This window comes from Mesocricetus auratus, unplaced genomic scaffold, assembly GCF_017639785.1.
Source record: "Mesocricetus auratus isolate SY011 unplaced genomic scaffold, BCM_Maur_2.0 Super-Scaffold_4256, whole genome shotgun sequence".
NCBI classification, from domain to species: Eukaryota; Metazoa; Chordata; class Mammalia; order Rodentia; family Cricetidae; genus Mesocricetus; species Mesocricetus auratus.
The window spans coordinates 110,579,363-110,594,368 of NW_024429182.1; the positions used below are offsets into that span (position 1 = coordinate 110,579,363).

General features: G+C 37.2%; 1 protein-coding gene across 1 annotated transcript in view; it reads left to right on the forward strand.

Moving 5' to 3' along the window:
• Positions 1 to 15,006, forward strand: part of Tyr (tyrosinase) — a 92,049-nt gene that overhangs the window by 5,037 nt on the left and 72,006 nt on the right. The window contains exon 2 of the mRNA XM_005085372.3: positions 10,770 to 10,986. Coding sequence (XP_005085429.1) covers positions 10,770 to 10,986 — 217 coding nt within the window. The remainder of the gene's footprint in view (positions 1 to 10,769; positions 10,987 to 15,006) is intronic.

Below are 15,006 nucleotides of genomic sequence, written 5' to 3' on the forward strand. Positions count from 1 at the left end.
CATACAAAATACCTGTTCTGTGCCCAACACCATTAGATATAATGTTATGCAAACAAGAGAAGCTAACCTAAGAAGAAAAGGTGTGTCACAGAGAGCTGTTTAGATGAATCATAAATGAGAGGAAAACAGTTCCTGATGTGAGTGAACTGCAGCCAGGGAATTCGCTCATCAGGTGGAAGCATACCACAGAGAAGCCACAGGGGAAAGAAAAACAAAGTCACATTTCAGCAGAAAGTCATGGGTTTAGGTAACCATGACAACAGCTCCACAAAATAACAGCTTCTCTTTTTTTTATGAAAGATTTTGTGGAATGTCATATGGTTTAGTGTTTTCTTTTCTTTCTCTTTCTTCAGGAAAAACTCAAATACCATAATAAAATCTTTGCTTCTGAAGGCTTTTAAGAGCTGGTAGCCTGTTACTATGTCCTACAATTTAATAGAACACTATCACGTTTCACCTTCCATACTCATACACCTGTGCCTTCTGTGTTCCTTTCTTTACTTCTTTGGACTTGGATATTTGAATTTGCTTCTCTTAGCATATGATAGACATCATCTGTAATTGGAAGGAAAAAGAACCAAATACTTCAGCTCAGTGCAACTTCTGACATTTGCCAAACACGACTAAACAAGCCATTTAAAATTCATGACCTTTAATAATTTTCATCAAGAAAAGAATTTTATTATCATATACACTTGTTTTCTGGGCTAATGAGAGAACTGAATGGACTAGAAAGCAATGTACTGTAATGTGAAAGCCACCGTCCTTTGATATATATGAGCATAAATTTGTATAGACGTCTGTAACTTACCTACCAGACCCCCCAGGAAGTCATTCAGATAGTTTAGAGATAGTTTTGTTCCTAGAAGTACAATATCTACATACAATAACAGTATTATAAAGCAATTTAAAGTAATCAGTGCATGTAAAATTACTTGTTAAGTCTTTGCCATATTGTTTTAATTTCAAGGTATGGGAAATACTATTTTGTAGATGATATATCAGGATCAGTTATTATAATGAACAATCAATACTCATATACTTAGTGATAAAATAACTTAGATATCTTAGTAATGGTTTTATATTAAAATAATTATAATTTTGGCATTTTTAGGAGTGAGGCAGTCTGGGGATAGAATGCAGGTCCTTATACATGCTAGACAAGTACCCTAAAACTGAGCCACTTAATTACTGTCTCCTTTACAAAGGTGCCAGAGAGTGTCACATTCTGTGTTTTAAATATGTTAGACTACTTGAGCCTATAAAGTGTCATTACTCTCTCCATTTAAAGATGAAAAGCCTTGACAGAGTTTGAGTGTTGATATAGTCAACATTAGACACTATATTTCTGAATACAAACTCCAGGACACATAACCACAATACTAACAAATTCACCATCCTTGCCTCTGCAACTGAATCAAATGCAATCAATTTGGAGTTAAGTTTTCTACATTATTTCTGTAACCAGTGTATCTTTCATCTGCATTACTAATGTCTCCATGACCTAAGTGCTTAGTCACATGACAGCTGGCATTTCAGCAAAAATAGTTCCATCCAACCTCTCTAATTTAACTGAGTCTGCTGTAGGAGTCTTTTCTGCAAAAAGACTTTTAGGAAGTATCCTGAGGACTGTTGGTCAAGGAGGAATGAAAATGACTCCCTCTGTGTCCCAGTCATGGTGTCTAGTCAACTGCCATTGTAAAGACGCCCAGCCTGTTACATTCAGAGCAGAAAGTGGACTTGTTTTATGAAACCATTCATGAGTCATTAATGAAAAAAAGAAATGAAGTAGATAGATCTTTAAATAAGCAATGGTATATTTATAGATTTTCAAATATCTTAATTTGTGAAGAAGTGGACATTTTAAGAATGAGATCTAAGTCTAAATAGGAAATTCATTTATGTTTTGTATAAAGATAATTATTTAATTTTTAGGATACTTAATCTTAACCCTGTTTATGTCATACAGAGTTTCAGCATTCTGGATTTTGGATTTTTAGATTGGGATTCTCAAGCTGCACTAAGCAATATGATTTGAATCTATCTCTACAACTATTTCCATTTTTTGTCAGATACTTCTAAGTCAGTCATGTAATAATTAATTTTGAAGAATAGGTAGGATCTTGGACTCATGTGAATATATCCGTGTTTAGACATGCGTGGAAATAAGAACTGCAAAGAAACACAAGCAGTGTGCAGAGTAGAATTGTCAGTGCAGCCTCAGCATCAGGATCACATAGGATGAAAGCATATGGTAAACACTAGTCAGGTTAAAGACATGTTTTGGAGGAAGAATTGAAAATAATGTTTGGCAGAGTCAACTCAAAAGAAAATAGAGGCAACATGCAAAATAAAAAAACATTGTTTCCTGGACTTAACTCAAGGCTACTTGAAAGTACGGAGAAAAGGAATGATTTTTTTATGTAAAGAATATATTTGTAATTCATGAGACCTGTGTTTGAATTTTAAGTCATAAACAGATGTATATGCTTAAGGATTTGAGAATTTTCATTAATGTAGTTGGGGAATAGGTCAAGAAACAAACCCATACATGTGGCCAAAGAATATAAATAAAAATACAGAAAAAATGTATGGAACTGAGTTCTATATCAAGCACAGGTTTATGGCTGTCCCGGTTAGTTTTTGCCAATGTTACACAAACTTTGATATACCTGGAAGAGGGGTATCAATTAAGTACTTGCTTCCAACAGATTAACATGTTGGCTTCCTAATAGGGAACTTGCTTAACTGCTGATTGACATGGGAACAAGCAGGCCACTCTGTGTAATCCCACCTTTAGATAATTAGCCTCGGCCATAGCAAAAGGATAATTGACCAAGTCCCAGCAAGTAAGGGGAAACAAGACAGTAAGCAGAATTCCTCCCTTGTCTCCACTTCATTTCCTGCCTCCAGGTTTCTACTATGGCCCATCCAATGATAAACTTTATCCTGTGATTCAAATACTCCCTTTTCTAAGTTGGCTTTGGATCACAGTAACAAAATGCAAAATAGGACAATGAGCAATGTACAATGCTCAGAAATCCATTGCAGTGCACTCTGCTCAGAAACAAATGAAAGTTTTGATAATTAATCAACTTGTAATTTTTATCTTGAAATTCTAAATAATTTTTGCTGTGAATTTGTGTTTCACATTGAAGTCATGGAAACAGGCAGTAATCCATACAGGCTCAATGTGATTTTACTCTTGTGGTAGCCCATTTTCTTTGGTGAAATACCTTTACCTTTCTGTAATGTTGAATATCATTCCCTATCCTATAGCACCACCCACATTTAGCCTCCAGTTTTGGGATTCTGCTGGTAGGAACGCCAAGAGCCACCTACCATTGTCATGCTTGTTGAGGAGAGTTTGGGAGGGATGAAGCCTTCTGGGCATATTGGTACAAATTGGATCAGATGTGTTTCAGGCTGAATAAATAATACATAAATGAGTAGAAGATTAATAACACAGGCTAATTCTCACCAACATCATTCCATTGAACTTAATGTGTGTCCTTCAAATGCTTTTGCTGAAGCTAGAACCCCTTACATAATTAACTCCATTTCAGATAGGAATTTCAAGTAGGTAATTAAAGTTAAACGCAGGAAGAACTTAGACCACCATTTTAGGAATCTGTCTTCATTGTGGGAGACATTTACTAGCCTAATTTGTGTCCATAAAGTTCACAACTATACCTTGAGCTATCAGCAGTGGTAATATATAAAATGGAGTTCTATTTCTTTTTTGTGATCTTGTGTGGGTTGTCAGTACTGACTCTGCCTCCCTTAAGTATCCCGAAGAAAGTCCCTAGGCCAGTCTTCCTTTCTTCTTTCTCCCTTCTAAGTATAATAAGCAATCTTTTTAAATAATTTATTTAATTTGATTTTATGTGCAGATCCCATAGTACTGAAGCTACAGACAACTGTGAGCTGTCATGTGGGTGCTGGGAATTGAACCCGGAAATCTCTTGAAGAGCAGACAGTGTATTAACTACTAAGCTATCTCTCCAGCCCATAATAATTAATCTTATAAGTGGTCCTCTGCTCAAAGAAACAAGTTTTGTCTCACAGTGTTGCATCTTGATAACCAAAATAATATACCAGCTAGATGACATCCTGGAACTTTGCTCCTAATTTTAACATAAAAGTACTTTAAAAGCATTGGCAGTTGAACTCCTCTGCATGGGTAACAAATGCATAGAGAGGAAAACAGGCAATGGTTAATAAAGAACTTGCAATGCAAGCATAAGAACTGGAGATCAGACAGCCAGCACCCTCTTAACGCCTGAGTGGGAGTGGCAGCTCCCTTTTAGTATCATTTTCTTGCCAAATGGAAATGGAAAATTGCCAGAGAGTACTTACTAGCCAAACTAGCCAAGTGAATGAGTGCTGTTCCATGGGGAGACCATGTCTTAATGTATGCTGCAGTAAATGACTGAGGAAAGACACTCAACATCATTCTCTGACTTCCACAAGCATACACAGACATGTATATGTACATGTACATCTGAAAACTCTCTCTCTCACACACACACACACACCCACACACACACACACCCACACACACACACACACACACACACACGTACCTACACATGCTAGCACATGTCACATATGTATAGGCACACACAAATATAAGTAAATGAACAAATAACTGTTCAAAGAACAGTAAAGAAGGAACTGAAAACCTTGGTTTGTAAAGACTTTTTGTCTTCAAACTGTCACATAACTTCTCTTATCCTCACTTTACTTATGCATATGGAAAGAATTGCTACATGACAAATGAAATAGTTAGTGCAACATTGCTCCTTAAAACCTCTCCTATAAAAGTGTGAAGAATTCTGATTCTTTTTATTACTTTAATTTTAAATAGCTTGCTTCACATGTCAATCCCAGTTCCCTCTCCCTTCTCTCCTCCTGCACCCCTACATCATACCCCTCAGCCTCCACCCTATCCCCACTTCCTTCCACATAGGGGATATCCAGAGGCTGTTATTTCGCTCAAGGCAGGGTCCAGGCACTCCCCTAAGAGTCCAGGCTGAGAGATAGTCCCTGTTTGTGTTATGGACACACAAAGTCCATTTGTATGCCAGGGATAAATAATGTTCTGCTGCCCAGGGTCCCATAGGTTGCCCAGGCCTCCTCATTGACTCTCACACTCAGGGGGTCTGGATCAGTCCCATGCTGGCCTCCCCGCTGTCGGTCTGGGTCCAAGAGCTCTCCCTTGTTCAGGTCAATTGTTTTGCATGCCCATTCTATGCCAATTTGCTCATCGATCCTCTCTCTCTGTCACTGGGTTCCATGGGTTCAGTTCAGTGTTTAACTGTGGGTGTTTGCCTCTGCTTCCATCAGTCACTTGAAGAAGGTTCTAGGATGGCATATAAAGTAGATGTCAAGTTCATTTTCAGGAATGGACATTTAAGGTAATCTCTCCACTATTTCTTTTTTTTTTTTTTTTGGTTTTACGAGACAAGGTTTCTCTGTATTGTTTTGGAGGCTGTCGGTCTAGCCCGGCCTCGAACTCACAGAGATCCACCTGCCTCTGCCTCCGGAGTGCTGGGATTAAAGGCGTGTGCCACCACCGCCCAGTCTCTCCACTATTTCTTAGCTTGCCAGTTGGTGTCATCCTTTTAGATCACTGGAGGTCTCAGTGATGCCATAACTCTCTTCAAATATGACTCCCTCTGTTATGGTATTTCTCATCCTGTTCTCCCCCCTATTCTACCCCCACTCAACCTTCCTGTTCCCCCATGACCTACTCTCTCCTCCTCTTCTTCCTCTCTCTTCTTCCCAGCTTCCACTCCCCACCGCAACCTCCCTCCATGTTCCCAATCTTGCCTCATTCCTCTTCTCTGAGGTACCATGCATATCTCTCTTAGTTTCTTTCCTGTTTCCCAGACTCCCTGTCAGTGGAATTGCAGACTGGCACTATCCTGATTCATGTCTAATATATATATGAGTGAGTCTTTTTGTGACTGGGTTCCTCACTCAGGATGGTTTCTACTAGTGCCATCCATTTGCCTGGGAATTTCAAGATTCCATTGTTTTTTTCTGCTAAGTAATACTCCATTATGTAAATGTACCACATTTTCTCTATCCACTCTTCAGTTGAGGGGCATCTAGGTTGCTTACATGTTCTGGCTATTACAAATAATGCTACTTTGAACATAGTGGAACAGAGGTCCATGTTGTATGAATTTGCGTCTTTTGGATATATGCTTAAGAGTGGAATTTCTAGGTCTTGTGATAGATTGATTCCCATTTTCCTGAGGAATCTCCATACTGATTTCCAGAGTGGGTGTATGAGTTGGAACTCCCACCAGCAGTCGAGGAGTGTTCTACATCCTCTTCAGCATAAATTGTCTTTGGTGTTTTTTATTTAGCTATTCTGACAAGAGTATGATGGTATCTCAGAACTGTTTTGATATGCAATTCCCTGATGACTAAGGATGTTGAGCACTTTCTCAAGTGTCTCTCAGCCATTTTAGACTCCTCTGTTGAGAATTCTCTTGTTCTGTAGCCCACTTCTTGATTGGATACTTTGATGTTTTCGGGACTTGCTTCTTCAGTTCTTTGCAAATTTTGGAGATTAGTCCTCTTTCAGATGTGGGGTCAGTGAATATCTTTTCCCATTCTGTGGGCTGCCTTTTTGTCTTGTTGACTTTGTCCATTGCTTACAGAAGCTTCTTAGTTTCAGGAGGTCCCATTTGTTAATTGTCCATCTCAGTGTCTATGCTACTGGTGTTATGTTCAGGAAGTGGTCTCCTGTACCAACTCGTTGAAGAGTATCTCCCACTTTCTCTTCTAAGAGTTTCAATGTGGTTGGATTTATGTTGAGATTTTTGATCCATTTAGACTTCGGTTTTGTGGAAGGCAATAGACATGGATCTATCTGCAGTCTTCTGCATGCCAATATCCGTTTATGCCAGCACCATTTGTTGAAGATGCTTTCTTTTTTCCATTGTATAATTTTAGCTTCTTTGTCAAAAATCAAGTGGTCATAGGTGTGTGAGTTAAAATCAGGGTTTTCAATTGGATTCCATTGGTTTTCCTGTCTATTATTGTGCCAATACCAAGCTGTTTTCAGGACTATAGCTCTGTAATAGAGCTTGAAGTCAGGTATGGTGATGCCTCCTGAAGTTCCTTTATTGTATATGGTTGTTTTGGCTATCCTGGGTCTTTTTTTCCATATAAAGTTGATTATTGTACTTTCAAGGTCTGTGAAGTATTGTGCCGGAATTTTGATAGTGATTGCATTGAATCTGTAGATTGCTTTTGGCAAGATTGCCATTTTTATTATGTTGATCCTACCAATCCAAGAGCATGGGAGATCTTTCTATTTTCTGGTATCCTCTTTGATTTTTTCTTTAGAGACTCAAAGTTCTTGATATACAGATCTCTCACTTCTTTGGTTAGCATTATCCCCAGATAGTTGCTGCTGTTTTTGGCTATTGTAAAGGATGATGTTTCTCTGATTTCTTTCTCAGCCACTTTATCATCTGTATATAATACGGCTACTGTTTTTTTGGGTTAACCTTGTATCCTGCCATTTTACTGAAGGTGTTTATCAGCTTTAGGAGCTCCCTTGTAAATTATCATATCATCTACAAATAGTGAAAGCTTGACTTCTTCTCCTATTTGTAACCCCTTGATCTCCATTTGTTGTCTTATTGCTCTGACTAGAACTTCAAGTACAATATTGAAGAGATATGGAGAGAGTGGACAGCCTTGTCTTGTTCCTGATTTTAGATTAATTGTGTTGAGTTTCTCTCCATTAATTTGATGTTAGCTGTTGGTTTAGCTTTTATTATGTTCAGGCATGTTCCTGTTATCCCTGACCTCTCTAGGACCTTTATCATGGAGGGATGCTGGGTTTTGTCAAAGGCTTTTTCAGCATCTAGTGAGATGATCATGTGGTTTTTTTTTCACAGTTTAATTACATGAATAGATTTTCTAATGTTGAACCATCCCTGCATTCCTGGGTTGAAGTCTACTTGATCATGTTGGATGCTTTTTCTGATGTGTTCTTGAATCCAATTTGCTAGTATTTTACTGAGTATTGTGCATCGATGTTCATGAGGGAAATTGGTCTATAGTTCTCTTTCTTAGTTTTGTCTTTGTGTGGCTTGGGCACCAAGGTAATTGTAGCCTCATAAATAGAGTTTGGCCGTGAGCCTCCTGCTTCTATTGTGTGGAACACTTTAAGGAGTATTGGAATTAGCTCTTTGAATTTCTGGTAGGATTCTGCACTGAAACCATCTGGGCTTGAGGTTTTTTGTTTTGTTTTTTTGTTTTTTTTGTTTTGTTTTGTTTTTGGTTGGGAGACTTTTTTTGGTTTGATGACTGCTTCTATTTCATTGAGTGTTATAGGTCTGTTTAGATTGTTTATTTGTTCTTGATTTAGTTTTGGCAAGTGATATCTATCCATTTCCTTTAAATTTTCAAATTTAGTGGAGTACAGATTTTCAAAGTATGCCATGATGATTCTCTGGATTTCCTCAGTGTCCATTGTTATGTACCTCTTATCATTTCTGATTTTGTTAATTTGCATGTTCTCTCTCTGTCTTCTGGTAAGTTTGGACAAATGTTTGTCTATCTTGTTGATTTTCTCAAAGAACCAACTCGTTGTTTCATTGATTCTTTGCAATGTTTTCCTGGTTTCTACTTGATTTATTTCAGCCCTCAATTTGATTATTTCCAGGCATCTACTCCTCCTGGGTGAGTTTGCTTCTTTTTCTTCTAGAGCATTCAGTTGTGCTATTAATTCTCTAGTGTGACTGTTCTCCAGTTTCTTCATTTGGACACTTAGTGCTATGAACTTTTGTCTCAGCACTGCTTTCAGAGTGTCCCATAAGTTTGGGTATGTTGTGTCTTCATGCTCATTGAATTTCAGGAAGTCTTTAAATAATTGTCTGTCAGAGAGTAACATAGGAATTAGGAGAACTGACATGCTTTGAAAGTTTCCTATGAGTAAGACTATGTTGTATATCAAACTAGACATTGAAAATGGATATTATGACAAAAACAAAAATCATGAAGAGGAATGATCACCAGTACTTGGTATACTGATTCTTTTTAATAAATGTTTCTGTTGGATGTTTAACATTGATCATGTTATGGAAATTTCACTTTACATGGACAAGTAACTCCCTTTCCTATCATAATCTAAGACTTAGTACCTCACATGGTGATTAACTTATACTAGAGGTTTCACAACTCAATTGTATCTCAAATATTTATATAAATTACTCATTTTGATCACAATTTGATGCATAAGACTCAGGAAACTGGCACAGCAAGGCTAAGCACAGGTGTTGGACAAAGATCCAGCTAAGCTGAGACCCATGATTTCTACCATTCCACCTTTCGTTTTATCTCCACTTGCTGCATATTTAACATTTGTACAGTTTGGGAATATTGCATTGATGGAAAATTTCTTATGAGTAATCTACTTTATCCTCAAAATATTACTTTTTGCTGCCCAGGAATGTCCTGAACATGCTACCTTCTTGCTTTTTAGGGAGATATCTTTATCTACCTGAAGGTCTTCCTTACACCTTAGAGGTTGTTACACACATAAAGTAGTCAGAGTTCTCTTTATGATGCTATGAGATATTCTTGAAACATCTGTACCTATACTTACTCAGGAATAAGATAATCAAAACAAAGTAAATTCAAAAAGGCCAATGAGATTCAGTGGGCTAGAGGAGTTGGCCACAGATCAGACCACTATACCCTTAGGCAATTATGAGGCATATATAGGAACAAAGGTGGATTGGCTAAAGTTGCCTCTGCACTACACAGAAACTAACATTGATGAGCAAAAAATAATGTAAAAAGATGATAAAAAGAATGATGTCAGGACATTCTGTTCTTAGAAATGTTAGAACATGCAGAGCCAACATGGTGTCATATGACCAAAGAAAAACCGAATTTCAAGATTAGACACATAAACAAAGTCTACAAAGATATAAAATATAAACACTGTATTATGTCAGAATTTAGATAATAGCTATAGTAGCTTTGACTGAGGATTTTTCATGTCAACTCTGACCATTTAGAGTTAATAATACACTGCTTGGGACATGGCAATATGCCAGGTTTGCTTAAAGATTTTGTTTTGGTCTAGTGTCCTTGTATCCACAAACATAGCCAGCCTGAGAATACCTTGTCATATTCCTCTAGATTCTTAAAAATTGGGTTATGGGGTTAATCGGTGAAAATGATAACTCTTTATCAATCATGCCAAAACTTGGGAGAAAATGACTGGAAATGTAACTCCATTCTGTCATAGTTTATTGATGATTACTAAAATATGAGCAAGAGGAAGTGAAGCATGTATCCATAAACGAAAATGATTTGATTTATGTTTTGGAACAATATGAGTGTACCCCTACTTACTAAATTCTTTGTAAAAAAAAAGCACTCTGGCTGCTTATTCAGTCAGATTCTTCGAACACATGACCTGGCTCATGTCCTTCCTTTGCCAACTCCTTACATTCTCTGCCTGGAACTGTCCACCACCGGGGATGACCCCCAGCAGGAAACCAAATCCATTGTCTTATGCTCTGGGTGGTTACTATTATATGTAGGACTAAAACTCCACCCTGCATTTGACATTCCATTTCTTGTCCTGCAAACTGCACTGCATTCTTTGACATTTTTATGTAATTGTCAGGAAGCTGAATGAAGATAGTGATGAGTACTTCAACATTCCTTCCTTTTCCATTTGACTCAGAGGGAAGTCATTTAACATAAAGTGTTTTTCACAGATCATCTGCAGCAGATCAGAAGAGTACAATAGCCGTCAGGCTTTATGCGATGGGACACCTGAGGGACCACTGATACGCAATCCTGGAAACCATGACAAAACCAAAACCCCGAGGCTCCCATCTTCGGCAGATGTGGAATTTTGTCTGACTTTAACCCAGTATGAAGCTGGCTCCATGGATAAAACTGCCAATTTCAGCTTTAGAAACACACTGGAAGGTAATGCCCTTGCTTTCACTAATTTTGTGTTTTCTCCTTGTTTATAATCTCGTCTCAAAGATTTTAGACTTACATATATTTTGGATTTATACTTGCATTTGTTGTGTAATACTATGCTTTGCGTTTACACACACTGATAGTAAACCTTACCAGTTCAGACCATCTCATCATATTCCATCAGTTTAGTGATATGAAAGCAATTTGTGTATTCTACCCACCATGGGAAAAAGCGGGGACAATAAGCAGTTTTCCACAAAAGGAACAGCTCTAGTCTCAAATAAGCAAAAGAGATAGATTCTCTGAAGCAAAAAGGGAGCTATCATGATGGAGAACGTTGCATTAGGTTACTCCAGTCCTGTTTTCTGACATGGTACAAGTTCTATGAAGCTTTACAGTAACAGAACAAAGAAAACCATGGGACAAGACAATTTGCAAATACATCAGGGGAAACATCAGAAGGTGACTTACAGAAGAGCAGAGAAATCTAAGCTATAGATACCAGATGTTATCTGATCTTATTGTACTTTTCCTTGGTCATAAGTGGGAATCTGGATATTACAAACTATTTTCCCAATGAACGCAAAGATGATAGGTGATATACAATGAAAACAATAAATGGCTATTAGTGGACTAAAGACACTCCAAGATAGTTTGATTCTGAGCTTGCAAAATTCCAACCTGTTCTGTCAACCAGACTTTGTGGTCTCATAATCTTTCCAGGAATTCTCAGTACAGAGCCAGTAGTGAATGGGGCTAAGGTGTTTCAACAAAGGCATGTTAGTTTAAAGTAAAATCACTGCATCATTGAAGTTGTTTGCACTGTGGAATTAGAGATATAGCTCTACGGAAAGACAGTTTTTCTCAAGATTTCAATAGGCTTCTTTATCTTTGATTTAAAATATCTAGACACTAGGTTATTTAAGGTAATTGTGTCTTGATAAATGTAATAAAGAAACAGTCCATGTCAATTCAAGTCTGTGTCCTTACAATCCAACATCTGTACTTTACCAGAGGTAGCTTTTTATCTCCTTATATACTCTGCAATTCAGCGTATCTCTCCATCTGCTCACATCTTCCTTTCAACACACATTCATTCTTGTCTCATCAGAATAGAGCCTCTTATATGTCCATTATATTCACTTCAGTTAGCGTTGGGGAAACAAATCTATCAACAAACAGAAACTAAATAATTCAAGTCACAGATTCCACACATGAGCATACATAGGGGCTAATCTCTAGCAAAGCTCACTGAAATTACCACGGGATACTGCCTTCCAAAAGTCCTTTGAAATCTACCATGCAGACAATCTTCATCTCCTCCACAGAGAAAAATCTTATTAAACTTTCTCCTTTTCTTCAGTGTGTTGCGTGTACCCTAACTTCTTTTTTTTCTACTTATGGAGTGAGTTTACTGTCTGTTTTGAAAGTTCAGCAAGATAACAAGACTGATAATGACAAGAGAATAAAGGACCTGTTGGTAGTGCAGACCTTTACTTGGAGAAAAACCCACAGGGGAGTTCTCTTCCAAATCAAAGCCCAAAGTCTAGTTTCAAGTTGTAATAGTTATAGGAAAGATGAGAAGAATGAGGTTAAAAATGTTTACTTTTTGGACCAACTTTTGACATTTCTAGGTATAACCACTGAGTAGTCATTGAAAGACTGGCAAGTGATTGACAAACTTCATGAATGGTCATTCCCCATTTCTATGGTGTAGGGCAGGCAATAAGTGAGAGAAACAACTTACTGTTTATCTAGAAAACATGTCATAGTTCAATCATTATGAAGGAGCTTTACAAAATGGTGCAGCACTTGCTAACACTTCTTTTCTTCTTTCATTCCAAGACATAATTATAAAACCACATACCCATAGCACTATAGGAAAGAAAAGTAAAATCTTAAAAGTAAACTTTGGTGACTGGTTTTATGATAAAAATTACATTTAATGTTAATTCTCTTACAACAATAAAATGATGCTCTAAAAATCAAAGCATCCTTCCAACCACTCCATATGATGCTGTTTCAAACTTTGTGAATATCTTTTGTGGATTATACCATTATGCTCAGCTGAAAGAGGAATGACAGGTTCAACAATGTTAAATAACAAGGCTATCCTTGGTCACCAAGTGAGTGGCAGCCCCAAACCTGCACCTAGTTTAAGGACAATGATAGGAATGCAAAAACATTTCATTCTGATGACCCATATTATTCATGAGTTATCTGATAGTATACAATATTGTGGTACGTATGATATCAGCTGAGACAGTAGTTTGAAGGGAACTTTGAGGAATTCTAGCTTCTTGACAGGTAATGGAGAGATATATGGTTGGGGGAGAAGCACTTTTTTGTTTGTTTGTTTGAGAAGAGAAAGACTTCTTGTAGCAAAAGTGATCCCAAGCAGATGAAAGTCTTGGAAGTGCAACAACAATGTTAGAAAATGAACTACAATTTAGGGGCTTTCTGGCCTACTTGCACAGCATTAACTTTTTTGCAACATGCTTTATTTGCTGTGCAATGGCTTTGGGCAAATGTGCCCAGCCTTGCCCTTAGCCAACAGCTTTTTTCCATACTAATTTTGCAATCTTTGAAAAAAGCTTTCAGACCTCACTGTCTGCCCTAATCCTTAGATTTGGATACACACAATGGAAATACAAGCAGTTACAAAGAAAACCAAAATCATGCCATTTACAGGAAAATTTATGCCATTGGAAATAATTAAGTGAAATAAGTCAGACTCGTAAGACAATTATATCATTTTCCTCATTCACAGAGCATAAATTAGAACCATATATTTGTATTCATTTACAAATGTGTATATTTGTAGTTGTAGATGTGTAAGATGTGTAGATGTGTAGATGAATCTGGAAGGAGTATAATGGTAGAAAGGAAGAGATATTAAGGGGAATGATAAATAGAATAAATGGAGCGCATGTAAAATGACAGGTGCGGGGGTTAACAGGAAGAAACAAAGGAAGCAGCTGTAAGAGTGCAGTGAAGGGGCAGAAGTAAAAAGTGTTTATAATACACTTTTAGAGTGCATTATATAATATACTATAAAATACTCTATATAGAGTCCATAATGAAACCATTACTTTATATGCTTACTTTAATTTTTTTAAATGTTGACAGTACTAATTTAGTTTTTTGACATAAGAAGAAAATTGCCGGTACCATGACACCTCATAGCTTGTAGACAGAATTGAAGATACACAGTTTGGTACTGACTGTCTGAGAGAACTGCTTGTTTCCCTGGACTTTTCCAAAATTAACAAAAGTTCTCCAAATGTTAACATTAGTGACCTTCAAACAGACTCTGCCCTTAATGAACTTAAATACATCATGTCTTTTGTTCCTTTGGTTGGCTTTGGTTTTAGTTATTGGTTTTTGTTTGTTTCATTTTTTGTCAGAAATTTCAATAATCAGTAATATTATTTTTAATAATGGTTATCATGACATTATTTACTAGACATAGTGCAAGCAAAGTCATTTCATTTTTTAAAGCCTTAGATGAAAGAAACATGAGACAGGTTTGGTCAGGTGTCACAGACATTCATAACTGGTCAAAATAAATAGAAGGAGTGAGTGTGAGATGATGTCCAGCCCTATTGGTACATCTGCTATGGAACCCCTACACAGACTAAAGGAATATCTCGAAAGAGACAAAATGTAATATTCAGTGGATCAGAACACCTGCAGCTAGATAGTGTCTTCTCGACATGGCAGGGATGTTTCACCCAAGATCTCTCAACAATATGCTGACCTAAACATATACCACTCATAATGAAAAACTCACTTGAGCTGTCAAGATGAAAAGGTCAAAAATTTCACAAGTCTTTACTCATAGATGAATAGCCACAGGAAATCAATGGTTGCTGAGAGAAGAATCGGTTTTCTCCAGGGATGAGGTCACTAATTTGTTATCTGATACTAAGTGGTCATCCCTAAACACATAAGTATTCAAGAAGCACTAATTGCACTCAGGAGGTTGTGAGCACAGGTAAAAGTAATTATAGAAGAGGTCAC